The sequence below is a fragment of the Mustela nigripes genome, chromosome 14 (assembly GCF_022355385.1).
Source record: "Mustela nigripes isolate SB6536 chromosome 14, MUSNIG.SB6536, whole genome shotgun sequence".
NCBI classification, from domain to species: domain Eukaryota; kingdom Metazoa; phylum Chordata; class Mammalia; order Carnivora; family Mustelidae; genus Mustela; species Mustela nigripes.
The window spans coordinates 11,364,467-11,381,397 of record NC_081570.1 but is presented as its reverse complement, the minus strand read 5'-3'; the positions used below and the strand labels follow the sequence as shown (position 1 = coordinate 11,381,397).

The 16,931-nt window shown below is 48.7% G+C and overlaps 1 protein-coding gene across 3 annotated transcripts in view; it reads left to right on the top strand.

The window, feature by feature from the left end:
- The window catches only part of FBXO42 (F-box protein 42), a 108,055-nt gene extending 96,520 nt beyond the window's left edge, over positions 1 to 11,535 (top strand). For 2 of the 3 annotated variants that reach the window (XM_059376351.1, XM_059376352.1), the window contains 6 exons: positions 1,214 to 1,367; positions 2,291 to 2,401; positions 3,845 to 3,941; positions 4,419 to 4,475; positions 5,701 to 5,817; positions 6,655 to 8,040. In XM_059376351.1, the coding sequence (XP_059232334.1) occupies positions 1,214 to 1,367; positions 2,291 to 2,401; positions 3,845 to 3,941; positions 4,419 to 4,475; positions 5,701 to 5,817; positions 6,655 to 7,770 (1,652 nt within the window). In that variant the 3' untranslated portion in view covers positions 7,771 to 8,040. Of the gene's footprint in view, positions 1 to 1,213; positions 1,368 to 2,290; positions 2,402 to 3,844; positions 3,942 to 4,418; positions 4,476 to 5,700; positions 5,818 to 6,654; positions 8,041 to 10,724 lie in introns of those variants that run through there. The other variant, XM_059376353.1, reaches the window with a different exon arrangement.
- The last annotated feature ends 5,396 nt before the right edge of the window (positions 11,536 to 16,931 follow it).

The following is a 16,931-nucleotide window of genomic DNA, read 5'->3' as shown; positions in this document are numbered from 1 at the left end:
AAGGCGGCACATAGAGTAAGAGGCTGGGAGAAATAGCAACTGTTATTTAAAAGACAGAATAGGCTCTGAGAAACCCTGCTTCTATGTGACATTTATTATCCCTCAGGTTTTCTAGCATAAGCCAAATTTCTTTTGTTTCAAGATTTGGTCAACACAGCTCAGAAGTCTAGCCTGGAGGGCCTTAGTAGCCACTGCTGGTATCAGGCCTGCAGCTCCACTGGAATGCCTTCATACTGAGCCTGAAATTCCGCCCCCATTTGTGTTGGGGAGGCCCACAGCTAGAGGCCTAGAGGTCTCCATGCTAACATGTGGCTCAGCACAAAGGAGAACTCCAGGGTGCCTCCTCTTTTACCCAGGTTCTCAGACAGCAGCTGTTACTACGTTGCATCCAGGTACTAGCCTGTATGCGTACTCCCTAGTACTCCCTAGATTTCCTTACATTGTTTGCTGTGTAGGGTCTACTAAACTGATTAAAAGGATGGGCGAGCGAATCAACATTTATTGAGCACCTGCTGTCTGCCAAGCACTGTGTATACACATACACAGTATTATTTATTTTTTATTTTATTTTTTTAACGATTATTTGTTTATTTATTTGAGAGAGAAAGAAAGCACATGCAGAAGGGAAGAGGGTGAAGCAGGCTCCCTGCTGAGTAGGGAGCCCCAGGTGGGGCTCAACACCCAGGACCCTGCCAAAGGCAGGTGCTTAACTGACTGAGCCACCCAGGTGCCTCTCAGATGAATTGTTTAATACTCAAAACAGTTTTATGAGATAGGTGTTCTTCATCCCTAATTTCAGATAAGCAAAATAAGTAACTTTCCTCTAACTCAGGTTTCCCTGTTTTAATTATAAACAATTTATAAATTGGGAATCAGTGGTATTATAATAGCGATATATGGCAACAGATGGTGGCACACTTGTGGTGGATTTAGCATCATGTATAAACTTGTGGAATCACTATGTTGTACAGCCAAAACGAATATAACATTGTGTGTCAACTATACTAAAAAAAAAGAAGAAAAGAAAAGATGTATAAATTGGTGATGGTTTTCTGTCAGATCTGCAAACCAGTTTTGTTCTCTCCCTTCCCTTATGTTTTATAGTTATACGTTCCACTTTTGTGATTCTTTCAGGTAAAGGTGACCTACAGACAACCTACCTATGACTTGTGAGACCCTGAATCCTAACCACCATGTTATTTACCTTTCCTAGGATCCTATCCTTCCCCTAAAGCTGGAGCAACTCTGGTTGTGTACAAGGACCTGCTGGTACTATTTGGTGGCTGGACGCGGCCAAGCCCATATCCCCTACACCAACCAGAGAGATTCTTTGATGAAATACACACTTACTCACCCTCTAAAAACTGGTAAGCCATAAAGATAAGATCCTTTCAGTCTGGAATAAAAGATTTCAAATGAATGGACAGCTTCCATTTTTTGTGTCCAGGAATCTCTTTTGAGAATTTGGTAAAAGCTCTGGACTCTGTTCCAGGAAGTAAATTCACATATGCACAGATGTGCTGACAGTTATGGAGAGTTTACAGGGCCCCCTAAAACCTAAAGCTAGGGATGCCTGGCTGGTCCAGTCAGTGGGGCATGCGACTCTTGATCAGGTTGTGAGTTCAAGTCGTATGTTGGGTGTATTGCTTACATTAAAAACGTTTTTTTTAAAAAGGTGAAAAAGAAGAAAAAAAAGAATTAAAAAAACTAAACTAAAGCTAAGATCCTCTCTTCCAAAGAGAAAAAGTAGAAGAGGTTTATTCCTCTTCCTAGAAAAATAAATGTGCCATTTGGAGAATGGCAGGGGTCAGGGGATGTCTTCAGTTTTGGCGGCTCATTTCTCAGGTGTGCTGTGGATCCAGATGATCCTTTGTTCCCTGCTGTGTCTCCAACTGATTCCTGACTTTTTTTCCTTTTTCCTTGTAATGGTCTACTTAGTACGGGGCTCTTGGCAGCTGCAGCTGATCAGGACTATAGAAAGAAGTGGAAGGTGGTGCCCAGCACATTAGGCTGAAACAGCCAGGGAGCCATGATGGCGTCTCTGGTCATCTGTCCACTCCACCTCTAAGCCATACACACTGAGAACTTAAAAGTGAGCATAGCTTTAGCACGTTTGTGGGAAAGTCCTCATACCTTCTGCCATCTTCCACTTACTATGCTAACAGTATCTCTACTGAAGGTGATAGGATTGTCATTTAAGTGGATACCCACTTACTGTTTCCACCTTAAATACTTAAGACTCAATACAGGTGGTGCTTACTTCTTGGCTTCTCCTCTCTTTTTATATTAGGTGGAACTGCATTGTGACAACCCATGGGCCACCTCCCATGGCTGGCCATTCCTCCTGTGTGATAGATGATAAAATGATTGTCTTTGGTGGCTCCTTAGGATCCCGGCAAATGTAAGTATATTTGGCTTGCTGCTTGTCAGCCTGAAGGTAAATACTCCTGGGAATAACAGGTCAGAAGAGTGAACTAGTCAGGTCAGTATTCTCAGCAGGATTTTGATCCAACCAGTTGTTGCTTCCTAGCATTCCCATTTTTGATCCCTGAATCACAGAGCAGTAGGATGAAAAACTTCTCCATAAAATTAGAGCCATGTAGAATCTTTTTATTTGGTATGTGGTTCATTGAGTGGGATCAAATTCTGATGTAGCCTCCACCTTGTCTGTTTCTCCCTGTGCCTACAGAAGGCTACCATCTAAGAAGCAAAAAGTCCTTTTACTTTCTCTCCTTTATTACCCAGCTTGTGCCCTTTTGGGCTTTAGAGAAGACAGATAGATTGACAGGACAAGTTGAAAATGGTTCATTTGAGATGGTTGATAGAGTGGGTAGGAGCAGGAAAACTCTCAGGTCCAGTGCACTTCTGTGAGGCTGTGCTCCCTGCCTTCTGTCCTTACCACCTCTGGCCACAGCTGGCCAGCTCAGGCCAGAGTCAAGAACCAGAGCATTCCGTCTGAATCACTCTTTATCTGAGTTGGTGGTAGCTGCGTTAATGGTCAGGAGAGGGAAGTCGATGAGCTGTCAGAAGTGAAAACATTCAAGATCCAATTCTGTTCTCTGTTAGACAAGGTATTCCCCATCTTCCTGTTTCAAAACATTTATGGAGAGACTGTGAGCTGCCCCCCAGATGAGAAAGTTTAGGGCTTAGAGTTCTTATTCCTGTTTTCCTCTTTATGAGTCAATGACCTTAGTGATGTGACGGTAAAATAGAGATTGCCTTCCAGTAGTCTCTCCTGGCCATACCGGCCCCTTGGGGGTTGGAGATGCCAGTTTGTCCTTGATAAAACTGCAGATCTCATGAGCCATGGTGAAATTACTTTTGTAGCCAGAATCAATAAATCTTTATCTCCTGGACAATGGTAGAGTTACCGTTTGCATCAGTTTTCTCTCTTTCTTGTGGTTTTGCTTTTGAACGGCTATCTCCTGGTCAGTAGCTGTTTCCTACTGTCGCTGGTTCACTCTTACTGCAGGTACTAGTATGTGGCTGCAGACATAACTCCAAAGAGGCCTTATGGGTCCATGGGAAGAGCAAAGGTTTGAAGGTCTTGATATGGGTTCCAGGGAAAGAAGGGGAAGAAAACTATAGTTTAAAATGCTATGGCCATGGCACTTTGCTGGGCATCTTTATAAATGTAACTTCCAGGGACACCTGGCTGGTTTAGTTGGTAGAGCATACAACTCTTGATCTCAGGGTCAGGAGTTCAGTCCCCACGTCCGGCATAGAGCTTACTTAAAAATAATAATTTAAAAAATAAATAAAATATAAATGTAACTTCATTTATATCAGCTCTGTGGTCCCTGGGAGCTCCCAACTCTTTCAACCTTATGTCCTTATCTTATAGGAGCAACGATGTCTGGGTCCTTGACCTTGAGCAGTGGGCGTGGTCCAAGCCGAACATCTCCGGCCCCAGTCCTCATCCTCGAGGTGGCCAATCTCAGGTGCTCAGGAATTAAAATAACTATTCAGCAAACACTGTAGCATCTTCCAGTTGGGATGGGAGAGGGAGGAGGGAGTCAGGTAAGCTGCCCACGTGCATAAGCCAAAGAGACTTTGTCATTCTTTTTTTGCTGGTATTTATTTTTCAACTTCTAATGGGTTGTATTTATTTTTAGTGGCTTTATATTATCCTCTCTCCAAAGCATTTACTTTGCTGTTTCATTTCTCAAGAGAACCCTGCATTTTATGTACACTCACATTAATGTTTGATCAACAAAAAATATATCCATTCAGGCTAATCATCAGTAATTTGTTCACAAGGATCGGAATTGACATGGTCTGGGGAGAGTGGAGAACTTATAGTGACTAGAATACTCTGATTTGGGTTCTGGGTAGGCTGTTTTCATATACCACTGACGCATAGGAGGTCAGATACCTGTGTCTTTGTTGGTTTATTTTAAATGTCTTCCTCTCCCCAGATTGTCATAGATGATGCAACTATCTTAATCCTTGGAGGGTGTGGCGGTCCCAATGCTGTGAGTATTGCTGGTGTGGCTTTCCAAAGCACATGCTGCTAAGGGTTCAGAACTTGCTTCCCTGTCTCACCTTGTGAGCATGGTGTCCTTTTTATTGAAGGAATACCTTTTTCACTTTGGGTATATAACCATGGTATTTTCTGGCTGAACTCTGCTTTCTTTTTCCTTTCCCTTCCTTTCCTTCTCTCCTCTTCTCTTCTCTTCTCTTCTCTTCTCTTCTCTTCTCTTCTCTTCTCTTCTCTCTTCTTCCTTTCCTCTTTCTTTCTTTGGTGGGGTGAGAGGTGCTTTAAATCAAAGACATTCGTCTCTTAAATATTCATACCTCTATCTATATTCTTCCTACTCGCGCTTCCTCTTTAGGCTGTATGGTTTGCTGCTACCATTTTTTCAAGGAGGGGTGGGGCAGAACAACAGTCTGATAACTGCCAAAATTTACATGGAGTTTATTGAAGAATGCAGATCGAGAAAGTTGTGAATATGTATTATCTACCTCTCCCCACCAACACACACACAGGCAAAATTGAGATTGAGAACCACTTAAAATTGATTCATGGGTTACAGCACAATTCCATGTTCCGGTCCAGCCGTAGTTTGTGAATAAAGGAGAGCATGATGAGGGCATGAGTGAAAGAGCGGCCACAAATGTGGCTGTATTCTTTTTTTTAATTACTTGTTTGTTTTTATTTTTTTTATTTTTTTTTTTTAAAGATTTTATTTATTTATTTGACAGAGAGAAATCACAAGTAGATGGAGAGGCAGGCAGAGAGAGAGAGAGGGAAGCAGGCTCCCTGCTGAGCAGAGAGCCCGATGCAGGACTCGATCCCAGGACCCTGAGATCATGACCTGAGCCGAAGGCAGCGGCTTAACCCACTGAGCCACCCAGGCGCCCTACTTGTTTGTTTTTAAAAGATTGTATTTATTTATTTGACAGAGAGAGGCATAGTGAGAGAAAGAACACAAGCAGGGGGAGTGGGAGAGGGAGAAGCAGGCTTCCCGCTGAGCAGGAGCCCCATATGGAGCTCAGTCCCAGGAACCCAGGATCCTGATCCAAGCTCAAGGCAGATGCTTAACCACTGAGCCACCCAAGTGCCCCACAAATGTTGCTCTTCTTCTGAAGAGCCCACACACCCTCTAGACCAGACGGCACAGCTTTGGGATTCCTGTGATGTGTATGTGTTGTGTAGCGTACCTCACCTGAGTCCTCTTGTTGGTCCTTCTCTTCTAGCTCTTCAAGGATGCTTGGTTATTGCACATGCACTCGGGCCCCTGGGCCTGGCAGCCACTCAAGGTAGAAAATGAAGACCATGGGGCCCCAGAACTGTGGTGCCACCCAGCTTGTCGGGTAAGCAGGGCACTGATAGGCCAGTGAGAGAAGGGCCCTAATTGTAAAGCCTAATTGGCTTGTCAGATTTCTAAGCAGATTTGTGTGGAAATAAAAAACACCTTGATGTCATAAAAGAAGTGGACATTAACCATTGTTCTTTGGGCATTGCTCATATGTGAACTTCTAGATGGGAAACCTGTGTGGGCCCCACTGATCCTTTTTTTCCTTTTTCTAAGTATATTTATTTGAGAGAACATGCGTGAGCATGAGCTGGGTATTAGCGGTCAGGGTAGGGAGGGCAGAGGGAGAGGGAGAAGCAGGCTTCCCACTGAGTAGAGAGCCTGCTTCAGGGCTCAATTCCAGGACCATGGGATCATGACCTGAGCCGAAGGCAGACACTTAACTGACTTAGCCACCTGGGTGCCCCAAGTTTATTTATTTATTTATGTACTCTACGCTGAATGTGGGACTCGAACTCCTGACACCAAGATCAAGAGTTGAACACTCCACTGATTGAGTCAGCAAGGTGCCCCCCCCCCCCACTGATCCTTTAAGTGCCAGCTTTAAGTATCTCTCTGTCTGTGAACCTTTCCTCAGGGTCCCCAAACAAAAACTGATTCCTCCTTCACCCTATCCCTGTCCTGCACACACACCTCTCATGATGGCACTTGTCATGCTTCAGCCATGGGTTGTTCCCATGTCTGTCTCCCCTTCTGGCCTGAAAGGCAGGCTGCATTATTTTCATCTCTGTATCTCTGGTACCTGTATAATGCCTGGCCTGCCCAGGTGCTCATAATAAAATGTTTGAGGCTTAAATGAATGATCAGAACTGAACATAGGTCTTTTGTCTTCCAGGTGGGGCAGTGTGTGGTGGTCTTCAGCCAGGCTCCTAGTGGGAGAGCCCCACTGAGCCCCAGTTTGAACTCCCGCCCATCGCCGATCAGTGCCACTCCTCCAGCCCTGGTTCCTGAAACCCGAGAGTACCGCTCACAGTCTCCAGTAAGGAGTATGGATGAAGCCCCTTGTGTTAACGGCCGCTGGGGAACACTGAGGCCCAGAGCTCAAAGGCAGACCCCCTCAAGTTCCCGGGAAGGGAGCCTTTCCCCAGCCAGAGGGGATGGCTCTCCCATCCTCAACGGCGGGAGTTTGTCTCCAGGGACAGCAGCTCTAGGTGGCTCTTCCTTGGACAGCCCTGTGCAGGCCCTATCTCCTGGCACTCCGTCTACCACTGAAGGGTGTGACCTCAAAATGGGACTTTCTTTGGCTCCCCGACGAGGGTCGCTACCAGATCAGAAAGATCTGAGGTTAGGATCAATAGATCTGAATTGGGATCTAAAACCTGCTTCGAGTAGCAATCATATGGATGGTGTGGACAACAGGACAGTTGGGGGAAGCATGAGACACCCTCCTGAGCAGACGAATGGTGTGCACACCCCTCCACACGTGGCCAGTGCCCTTGCAGGAGCTGTCTCCCCAGGTGCCCTGCGTCGGAGCCTAGAAGCCATCAAAGCAATGTCATCCAAAGGCCCCTCAGCCTCCGCAGTGCTAAGTCCTCCTCTGGGGTCTTCTCCAGGCTCTCCTGGGAACCAGAACCTGAGCAGTGGAGAAACAGTTCCCGTTCCCCGCCCAGGGCCTGCCCAAGGAGACGGACATTCCTTACCTCCCATTGCCCGCCGTCTGGGCCACCACCCTCCACAGTCCCTAAATGTTGGCAAACCTTTGTACCAGAGTATGAACTGCAAGCCCATGCAGATGTACGTGCTAGACATTAAAGACACCAAGGAGAAGGGGCGGGTCAAATGGAAAGTATTTAATAGCAGTTCTGTGGTCGGACCTCCTGAAACCAGCCTCCATACGGTGGTCCAAGGCAGGGGTGAACTCATCATATTTGGAGGACTCATGGACAAGAAACAGAATGTGAAGTACTATCCAAAAACAAACGCCTTGTACTTTGTGCGAGCAAAGAGATAATGTGTTCTAAACCCCCTCCCCTTTCTGTGGCTTTTAATTTTCCAGCGTGCAAGCATTTGGACTGCGAATTGGGAAAACAAAGGACAGAATTACTCCCATAAACCAAAACCCCAATTCCCAACCTCACTCACTCCAGGCTGGGATCAAAACTCCATTAAGAAAAGAATTATATATAAATATATAAATATATATTATATAGCCAACTCTGTTTACAAAGAGGGAGAGATCTCCGTCCTGGTTCAGATAAATTTGTTGCTGTGTTTTAGCAGAGGCTGTGCTGCCTTTTTCTACTTTGCTGGTAACTAGACCAAGAATTTAGGGAACAGACTAATGTCAGAACTTAACTAGAACAACTGAAGAGCCCCCGTAAATTTTTATGTGGCCTTCTTGGAGTTAGAGAAAGAAAGAGCGTGTGTAAGGTGCACACGTGGAGCCTCCCGATCCACGAGCTCCAGGAGCCGGCAGGGTGAAAGGCGCCTGTAGAGCACTCTTCCTCCCTTCCTCTTAAAACCACACAGAACCTGTGCAAATGTCTCTTTGCGGTCATGCCCTCTGCCTGGCCCTGTTCGGGCCTTGTGACCGAGGAAAGTTACCCAGCCAGGAATTCCGTTGCACGTGTGTGTCCCAGGATCACCATGGGGCAGTGTTAATGCATAGATGCCTGTCGCCTAGTGTCCATTGGTCTGGAGCACACTCCCTCTCTGTCTCAGAAAACATATTGGTGTCTGCTTTCGGAACTTTCTGACAATCGTATTTGATTGCAAGCTGCCAAAAACCACATTTGTTCCCTTAAGACTTGATCCTCAGAAGCTGCCTTTCCCTTTTTTTTTTTTTTTTTTTGGCATATGTGGATTTTTTTTTTTTTTTTTTTTTAAAGCAAGCCCTGAAAGTGTTCCCACTTTCTGTTTCTTTTACAGAGCTAAGGTGCCCAGGGAAATCTCTTAGAGATATTTCTGGATCCTGTTTTCTGGTATCACGGAGGGACCTGGTAGGGAATTCCAAGATGCCAATAGCATGAGAAATCCTTGAAGTGTCAAGAATACTGTTATTTCCCTTTGGGCTTCTTTTTACTTCCAAAGTGCATTAGGCACACCCATTATTATTTATACCATGTGGAAATTGATCCTGGAAGAGAATCCCAGTAGTAGTTCCTTCTAGAAATAATTTCGCCTCTTGGTGTGACATGCATTTTTCTGCGTGGCTGTTGACTAGTGGTTGGGTTGAGTGTCAGGTGCTTAGCCTCTCTGAGGCAGGGCACACCTTGGGAGCAGCCCCTCCTTTGTGACTGTCTCCTTCACATGTGACCCAAATAAGAGTTGGGTTTTTATGTCATACGGTTCCTGAGATAATGTGCAACCAACTAGAGCATTCCTTTGGTTGATACAGGAAGTTACAAATTACCAGTCTATAAACCATGGCCTGGACCTAGGAGATGTTAGAGTAAGTCAGATGGCCCCACTTTAATTTTTGGTGATTTCTCATCAGTGGAAAGATTTTTACTTTGCCTTTAGGATTTGAATTTCAGAACACTGCATTTCCCATCTTTCACACTCCCCTTTTTTCCTGTTAGCATTTCCCAAGCACAAGCCTGCTACAGCTGGCCCTGGGTCCTGGCTTTAGGCCAGCCCTTAGCAATCTGTCTGATAAGTGTGTTTTCTCCTATGACATCATGTTGAATTCTTTCCCGTAGCCATTAGCTTTTACAATGTGGTCTTGGTGGGAAAGCCCCCCTGGTGCCAAGCCCAGGAAAAGGCCAGCTCACAGGGAGAGGTCTGTGTTCCAGAGACTGTTCCCTTAGATGACGAACTGCCATGTGCCTATTTACTGTAGTATCCACCTACTCCTAGCTCAGCACTTTGCCTGCTGGACACCTTGCTCCTGGGCTATTGCCGGTCCTTCTTCAGCAAAGACTGTTAGATCATGTGGGGTCCTTATTTGCAAGAGAAAGCCTAGCCTGTAAGATTAGGTATTACTTTATTGCTATTACCGAACCGTGTTTATGACATTGCATCTGTGCATGGGCAGCGTCCCCAAACTCAGTTCCTGTTTAAATATAAAGTATTTGGAAGCCTGAGAGTTCGGAATCTCAGCTTTGTGACCATTCCCTTAGTCCTGTGGCCTTCCTCAGCCAGCTGTTGGCTCGTGGGTTCCCTCTGTTTTCCCCAAACATGCAGGCAGCGGAGGTGATGACTCCCTTGGAAGGTCGCTGGCTCCTTGGAGCTCCGTGGCACCCAGTGCTACCCAGACTGCTCAGAAGCGCGCTGTATTTTGACAGCTCCTTAGGAACATCTCCTTCATCTGCACCTGGTGGTGGTGGCCTTGGTGGCTCTTGGGCACTGTGGCCAGATAGCTTAGGAGAGCATCTCCACACAGGGTGGTTGTGTCCTCAGGGCCCCGTGAAGCCGCGTGTGCAGGGGAACTTCAGGTGTCCCCCCTGTGGAGAGCATTCCCCAACACCCTGGCTGCTTCCATGAGGGCACATTTAACCACGACTCTGGTTTGGACAGGATGCCAATTTTGTCTTAACGATTCACTGAGAAAAATGAGACAGTTTCCTTGGCCTTCACGAGCACCTAAATTAGCAAATATTTGTCAGTGTTGAAGTATTTAAAATACATGGTGTTTCTTACTTGAAGCTTTAACCCCTTCCACTCCTGCAAGTGTGCCTTTGAGAGCCCCACGTCACATGGACTTCCCTGGCCCCCTCGTGGACCTCCTGTGAGAGTCTCGGTGTCTTCCTTGCCTCTTGGACAGGGCTTCTGTTTTCTCACCTTGCAGGCCGGGCAGTAGAGAGGCTTCTGTATTTCCGTTCACATTTCATGGGTGGTGGGCTGCGCAACCACCCCTTTACACACACCCCCCGCACACACTTCTGTATTTTAGGAGCACAAACTAGGTGTCGAAACAAGCTTACATTTAGTTGTAAGGTAATACTGGCCTTCCTCTCCTCCCAGCCCTCTGCAGATTGATCTAATTTTAATCTTCGAGTTTTATATCAAGAGCTAAAACCACGAACTATCCCAGGAACTGTGTTGGAACTCTCTAAAATAAAGAAAAGAAGAGGACAACAAAAGAAAACCAACTTGAGAAGTCTTGACGTTGGAGAACAGAAAGCCACCAGCTGATGGAGAACAGAGGGATACTTCCTTTCCTCTAACTTTCTCTCTCTGGGTTTCCCTCTGCTTTGCTTCTTTGCTTCCCCTTAAAAGTGATGTTCCTGTGGGTTTGTCTGTCTGTCCTTGTCGTTGTGGTGATCCTGGCATGGTGATGTGCTCTGCTTTGCGTTGTCTCTGCTCTCTTACCAGCGCACAAGTCAGTGGGGAGGATCTGAACACACCCAGGGGCAAGGAAGCCGAACTTTGAGGCCTGCGTCCCGTGCAGCCTCCCCACGAACTGCAGAAGGCATGTTCTGCATGGTCACCAGTAAGTGGCTCCCTCTCACTGTGTTCATTGTCCTATGAGAGCAGCCCTTCGGCCTTGGCTCCACCCTTGCTCTCTGTCCTCGCTCTGCTCCCTTCCCACCAACCAGGGTTCATGTCAGCGCACCCTGGTCGTGCCCTGGCGAAGCTGGTGCTGTGAGTGATGTTTCCCATACAACTCAGGGGTCCCAGATGGCTTACCCTGAGATGGTCATTTTAGGCACATAACAGTGTAGGAATGAAAAGTGGACTTCATTGGTATTTAAATCTGTCAATTTCATTTTTTTGTTAAGGTTTTCCCTGATGACTTTTTAGCGATTTAACAAATAAAACAAAATGGACAGAATTGTCTTAACTGTTTTATTAGTAGAAAAGAAGAAAGAAACGGAACTGTCATGGAAGCTGTTGAGATTGGAGATGGAAATTGGAAGCAAGGTAGTTGGAAAACCTGCCCTTAACCACTCTAGGAAGGTTGTGTTTGGGCGTAGAGGTGGGGAGCTGCCCTTCCCTGGGGACAGCTCCCATTGAATAAGAGGCAACTCTTAGTCATGCTCGAAGGACTTGGCATTTCAGAGTCTCAGGCACTGCCCTATGGTGGAGACTCAAGAGAGGGCCTGAGCTGGAGGAGGGCCCCAGGGACCAGGACAGCAACAACCACATCATCGCTGGCCTCTTAAGCAAAGAGGAGGACACAGGGCCCCTGGATCTTGAAACAGCACGGCAAATGGTTAGAAACACAAGCCTGAAGCCGCAGAGGCTTGTGTTCTAATCCTGCCTTCCCCTGCTTTCTGCTTAACCTTGGACGTGAATTTCCTCATCTGTAAATACAGTTGTTTCATGAGGATTAGCTGAGGTTGTGTATGAAAGCACTAGGCACAGTGTCTGGCGCATGGTGAGTGCTCAGTAGATGGTGGCTACTATTTATAATGAACCTTGGAAGAAAATAGAGGCTCGGGGAAGGAAAGGGCTAGGCTCGCTGTGTAAATTGCTACAAGCATGTCCCTGCTGAGGATTATGCGTGTCTCTGGTTGTCTGGGTCATCTTTTAGATGTCAGCGTGAGAACCTCTGAGGCTTTTGCCTCTCGAGAGCAGTAAGCAGCAGCTGCTGCCATAAATCAGGTCAGAATTGTCTCATTGTTTAATCTCCCTTTTGGACTTGAATTCCTTGGTTTGCTAGTTGAACTCTGCCTCTGGCACTTAAGGTATCCTTCTGCCTGGATTCAAGGGCACACTCAGTTGGCTCCCATTCTGGAAGTGTCAGTTGGGGACTGATGACAGGAGTCTGCCCAGCTGCGTGGGGGCCTGGGAGGAGACAGGCACCATGAGGGTAGAGGGCTGAAACCACTTGCTGACCACATGCCAGTTTCTTATACCCATTGGGTCTTTGTGCCGAGCACCATTATGTTCTTTTCGTTCGGTGAGTACCGTGTACTGACCCTGTCCCAGGCTCAGTTGCCGCGAGCCTGCAGCTCTCATGCTAGCTGCACATTTGTGCCTCCCAAGATGTGGCATGAAACTTCCCTTTCTAACAGCATGCTGTCTATCCCACTGCACTTTGAGACACAGTAAACTAAAGCATGGCCGCAGGAGGGTCCTGGGTCCGAAGGGTCCAGCGCCATGTGCTGGCCGCTGCTAAACTGGCAAGAGGCAGAACGACTGTTCTGTATTCTTTCTCAGTCACCCTTGTGGAAGGGCTGGGCTCATTGTAGGTCTGTTGGGCAGAACAAGGTCCAGTGGGTAGAAGCTGTAGAGAAGAGATTTCCTCATCGTTGGGAAGAACTCCATTATGGTCAGAGCTGTATGTATCAGAACCAGTTTGGCACTGCTGGGGGAATTCAGGCATTGCCTGGGCAGTCTGGAATGTTGTAGAGGAGGCGGCGTTTAGTGCGTAGGGTGCCGGGGCGATTGTGGTCCTGCGGAAGGAGGCAAACATCAGTGCCTGGGGAGGACCCCACATACTCAGCTTTCAGGATAGGTTGGCCTGTAAGCCCCCCAGACAGCATCCTAATGTAGTCTGTCCCACCACGGGCCATGCTCCTGCTCCAGAGATGATGACCTGAACGTGAGGACAGCAGTGTGATCGGCCCCAGGTCAGAGGGTGCGTGGGAACGGAGAAGAGAGGATATGCCAGTGTCAGGGAGAACACAGCTCAGAGAAGATCCATGATTCCCCCAAGGCCTGGCAGGAGGCGGCGGCCACTGCCTTCCCATGCAGTTCTAGCATGAGACTCCCGGGCCACTCCCCTCGGTATTGATGGGCCAGAGGCCTGTGCACGTTTAGGTCTAAATGACAGCACCTACAGGGAAAGGGCCGCTCGACACTGCCCTTTCTCCTTCCCAGGACTTGGGTTTACTTTTCTAACTGGCTCTGTGAGTAAGCGGTGTGGGAATCACTGACTCAGACGAGGAGACCGAGGCCTTGCCCATGTCCCTACCCTCAGCGAGTCCTGCAGCCTATCGCTTATCCCATCACCCTCATCTGGGGAACCCTGAAAGACCAACCTTTGAGCACCCTCATATCCAGCAGGACAGGAGGCATCACCTCCAAATCTTGCAGGCTGGTCTGCTTGTCGTGCTACCACAGGGGACCGGTGTCCACCCTTGCTTCTTTGTGCCTTACCACCTCCCCAGAGATGGGGGAGCATACCTAGCCCGGGTCCGCCTTCTGCCCTCAGTGGCCATAACTGTCCCCTCCCCACTCTGATTGACCACAGCCAGCAGTAGTCCAGAGCTCTTGTAGATGCTCTGAGAGGTCATGCTTCCACTGTTACGGAAGTGCTCAGAGATTGGGAACTTGCATGGGAGGCAATGACAGAGCTGATGTGTGCGTCAGATCAAAAATGGGACAAGAGACCCCTCCATGCCCTTTCAGCCTAGAGAGGCTGCAGGACAGGGACGTGGGCTGACTTTCAACCAGAAAACACCTTGGTTCAAAAGCTGGTACTGTCACTTTGGGCTGAGACAAGTCATCCCACAACTAAAGGTCACATAGGAGTCTCTTGATCCCATCTGAGCCTCAGTTTTATCACTAACCTGGGTCGAGGCTAGCCTCACAGGTTAGCAATTCAGCAGTAATTGTTCATCTGTGGAGTGGGTGCGCTTCCCCAGAAGACCACTTGGGGGCACCCTGTGAAAGGCTTTGCATCCTAGGCATTCTATCAGAGGCCGACTTCGGAGGGAAACTGAATGGGCTGGAGGAGAAAAATGCCCATTCTCCCTTCTCTCTGTTGGTAAAGCCTGGGTAGGACCCCATCCCTGGACTCTGCCACATTTCTGAGCACCACCCCCAGGCTGGCTCCCTGCCCTCTCTGCCCCAGCCCCCAGCTGTGGGAAAACCAGTGTTTTCCCCACCAGGCTGGGCTCTGGGCCCAGGCCCTGTCAGCACTCACAAAGCTGAGCTGATGTTAGAAGAAAATGCCTAAGCGGGCTGGCAGAGTGTGCCATTTCCCCACCGGGGCACCTGTCTGCCCACCCACTGTAGGAAAGAGAAAGAGGGCTGGGGGCCAGGCCTTACCAGGCAGAAACCTGGAAGGAAGAAGGAAGCTCCTGCCCACCCATCAGCAAGGGCACGAGAGCCCAGCACTGCCCTGGGGATCAGTCATTCCCGCACACCTTCGCCTGAGCGTGGACTGGCCCTCGAGGCGCAGGGACACAGATGGCTAAAAAGAGGCCTGCGCCTGGAGCTTCCCACAGCCTCCTGACCAACCAGGGAGGTTGTTTCACTGAGCTTCAGAAGCCGAAGACAGTCCTAGGTAACAGACTAAAAAGACACAAAGAAGGTAAAGAACTGTCTGGAAGCAACAGCCAGGCGGGCAGGAGAGCTGTTCGGAAGCCAGAGAGAGCTAAGAGATGGGTTTCTCCATACCCCAGCCTCACCCCCACTAAACTGAGGCAGCGAGCAGATGAGAATTAAGTCTGTCTGGGGGACCCCAGGCCTGGCCTGGGGCAGTCCGTAATGCAGGATGTCGGCTGTCCTCCAGGCCTCACACTGGGGAAGACCCATTCACTGTGGGCCAGGTCAAGTGCAGAGGAGCTGTGGGAGATCTGGCATATCAGAAGCGCTGAGGGCAATGCAGAGTGAGCCATATGGATCTGATGACCAGGGGTTATTGCCTCAGATGTAGCAGGGAAAGAAGCGTATGACCAGCCACAGTGGGAGGAGAGGCCAGCACAGATGGGGCCATGGCGGAATTCTGAAAGAGAGTTCTCCCTGGAGCAGGAGACCCACAGGGTCCAGAACAGAGGATGTCCAAGGAGAGGGTGCTCCCCTCCCCACACGTGCTTCCCTGGCATTTGGGTAACCCGTCCTACACACGGAAAATGAGCCCCAGGGCCAGGGGAGGGGGAGACAAAAAGAAACAACCTTGAGGAGATTGAGATAAAACTGTAGAGAATGAGAAGTCAACTGAATTTAAGTTCACCGGGAAACTATTGGATTAAAATGGCTGCAGACAGATTAAATCAAGTCAGGAAACAAAGCTCTTTTTCAGTGAAGGTAAGAGCTTGTACTTGCTCCCGTTAGAAGGAAAGAAATCAGATGAAGGGCTAGGGAATCCCAAGAACGGAGGGTGAGAGGCGCTGTGGCCAGTGCCAGAGGGAGAAAGGAGAAGGGTGTTCCAGTAGAGAGAATTGCCTTTGCGGAGGTACAGAAATCTGAGTGTGACCCGCCCTTCCGGGACCTTGAGGAAGGTCAGTGTGACCTGAGTACACAGGGCAGAACTGGAGAGGGGGATGAGAGGCAGGCAGGCGTGGGGTCTGGACCCAGGTGGGGGCGACCACAAGAGGATGTTAAATGTATAGGGAGAAAACTCAGCCCCTGGCGGCTGACTACATCAAGAGAACAGGAGGCCGGCACCCACTCCTGCTTTAAGCAAGCATGTAATGCTGTGTGCCAGACCCTTCCTGTGGAGCTGACATTTCAGTGGGGGGTGAGGGAGAAGGAACAAATGGGTAAAGAGCTGAGCAGGACCATTCCAGATGAGGACCGTGAGGATTATAAAGTTGGGATGTGACAAAATGTGATGGGCTTAGGCTCACCAGAGAAGGCCTTTCCAAGGAGGTGACATTTTAGCTGAGACCCGAATGTAAGAGCAGCGGGGCAGAGAGAACAGCAGCAGCAAAGGCCCTGAGGCAGGCATGAAACTGACAAGTTCAAGGAGCAGAGGAAAGGCCAGCATGTCTGGAGTATGTGAGTGAAGGCAGAGGTTGCAGGTGGCCCTTTAGGCCATGGGGAGGGAGGGGTTGGGGTGGCCATGACTCTAGGTGCAGTGGGTGGCCATTAGAGGGCTGTAAGCAGGGAAGTGATACATGAGGCTGTCCAGGTCAAGGACACCAGCCTTGCTGCCAAGCAGGCCTCACACATTCCAGGCTCAGAAGAACTCTCTGGGGATAATTTGGCAGCTCAGCCCCAAATTTTATATTTAAACAGGATCTAGACATTTCCAGTGTGCCCTTTCTCTCTACCCTGCTGTCCTGTTTCTAAGTGCAGTTGCCTGGTTATTTAATCGCAGTCCCCACCAGAGTGTGGGATCCACAAGGGCAGGGTCCGTATCTACTTCCCAGTGGCCTTCCCAGCGTCTGGCCTGCCACAAGGTGTGTTTGTCCACACTTGACAAGTACCCGTCTGCATCCCCTCGGGCCTGGGATGTTCGCCCAGCTTCCTAACCGGTCCTCCTTCCCGGTGCGCCCTCTTCAGGCCATTTCCCAAGCTGCAGCCACAGCCAGTCAGCCAACACATTTCTAT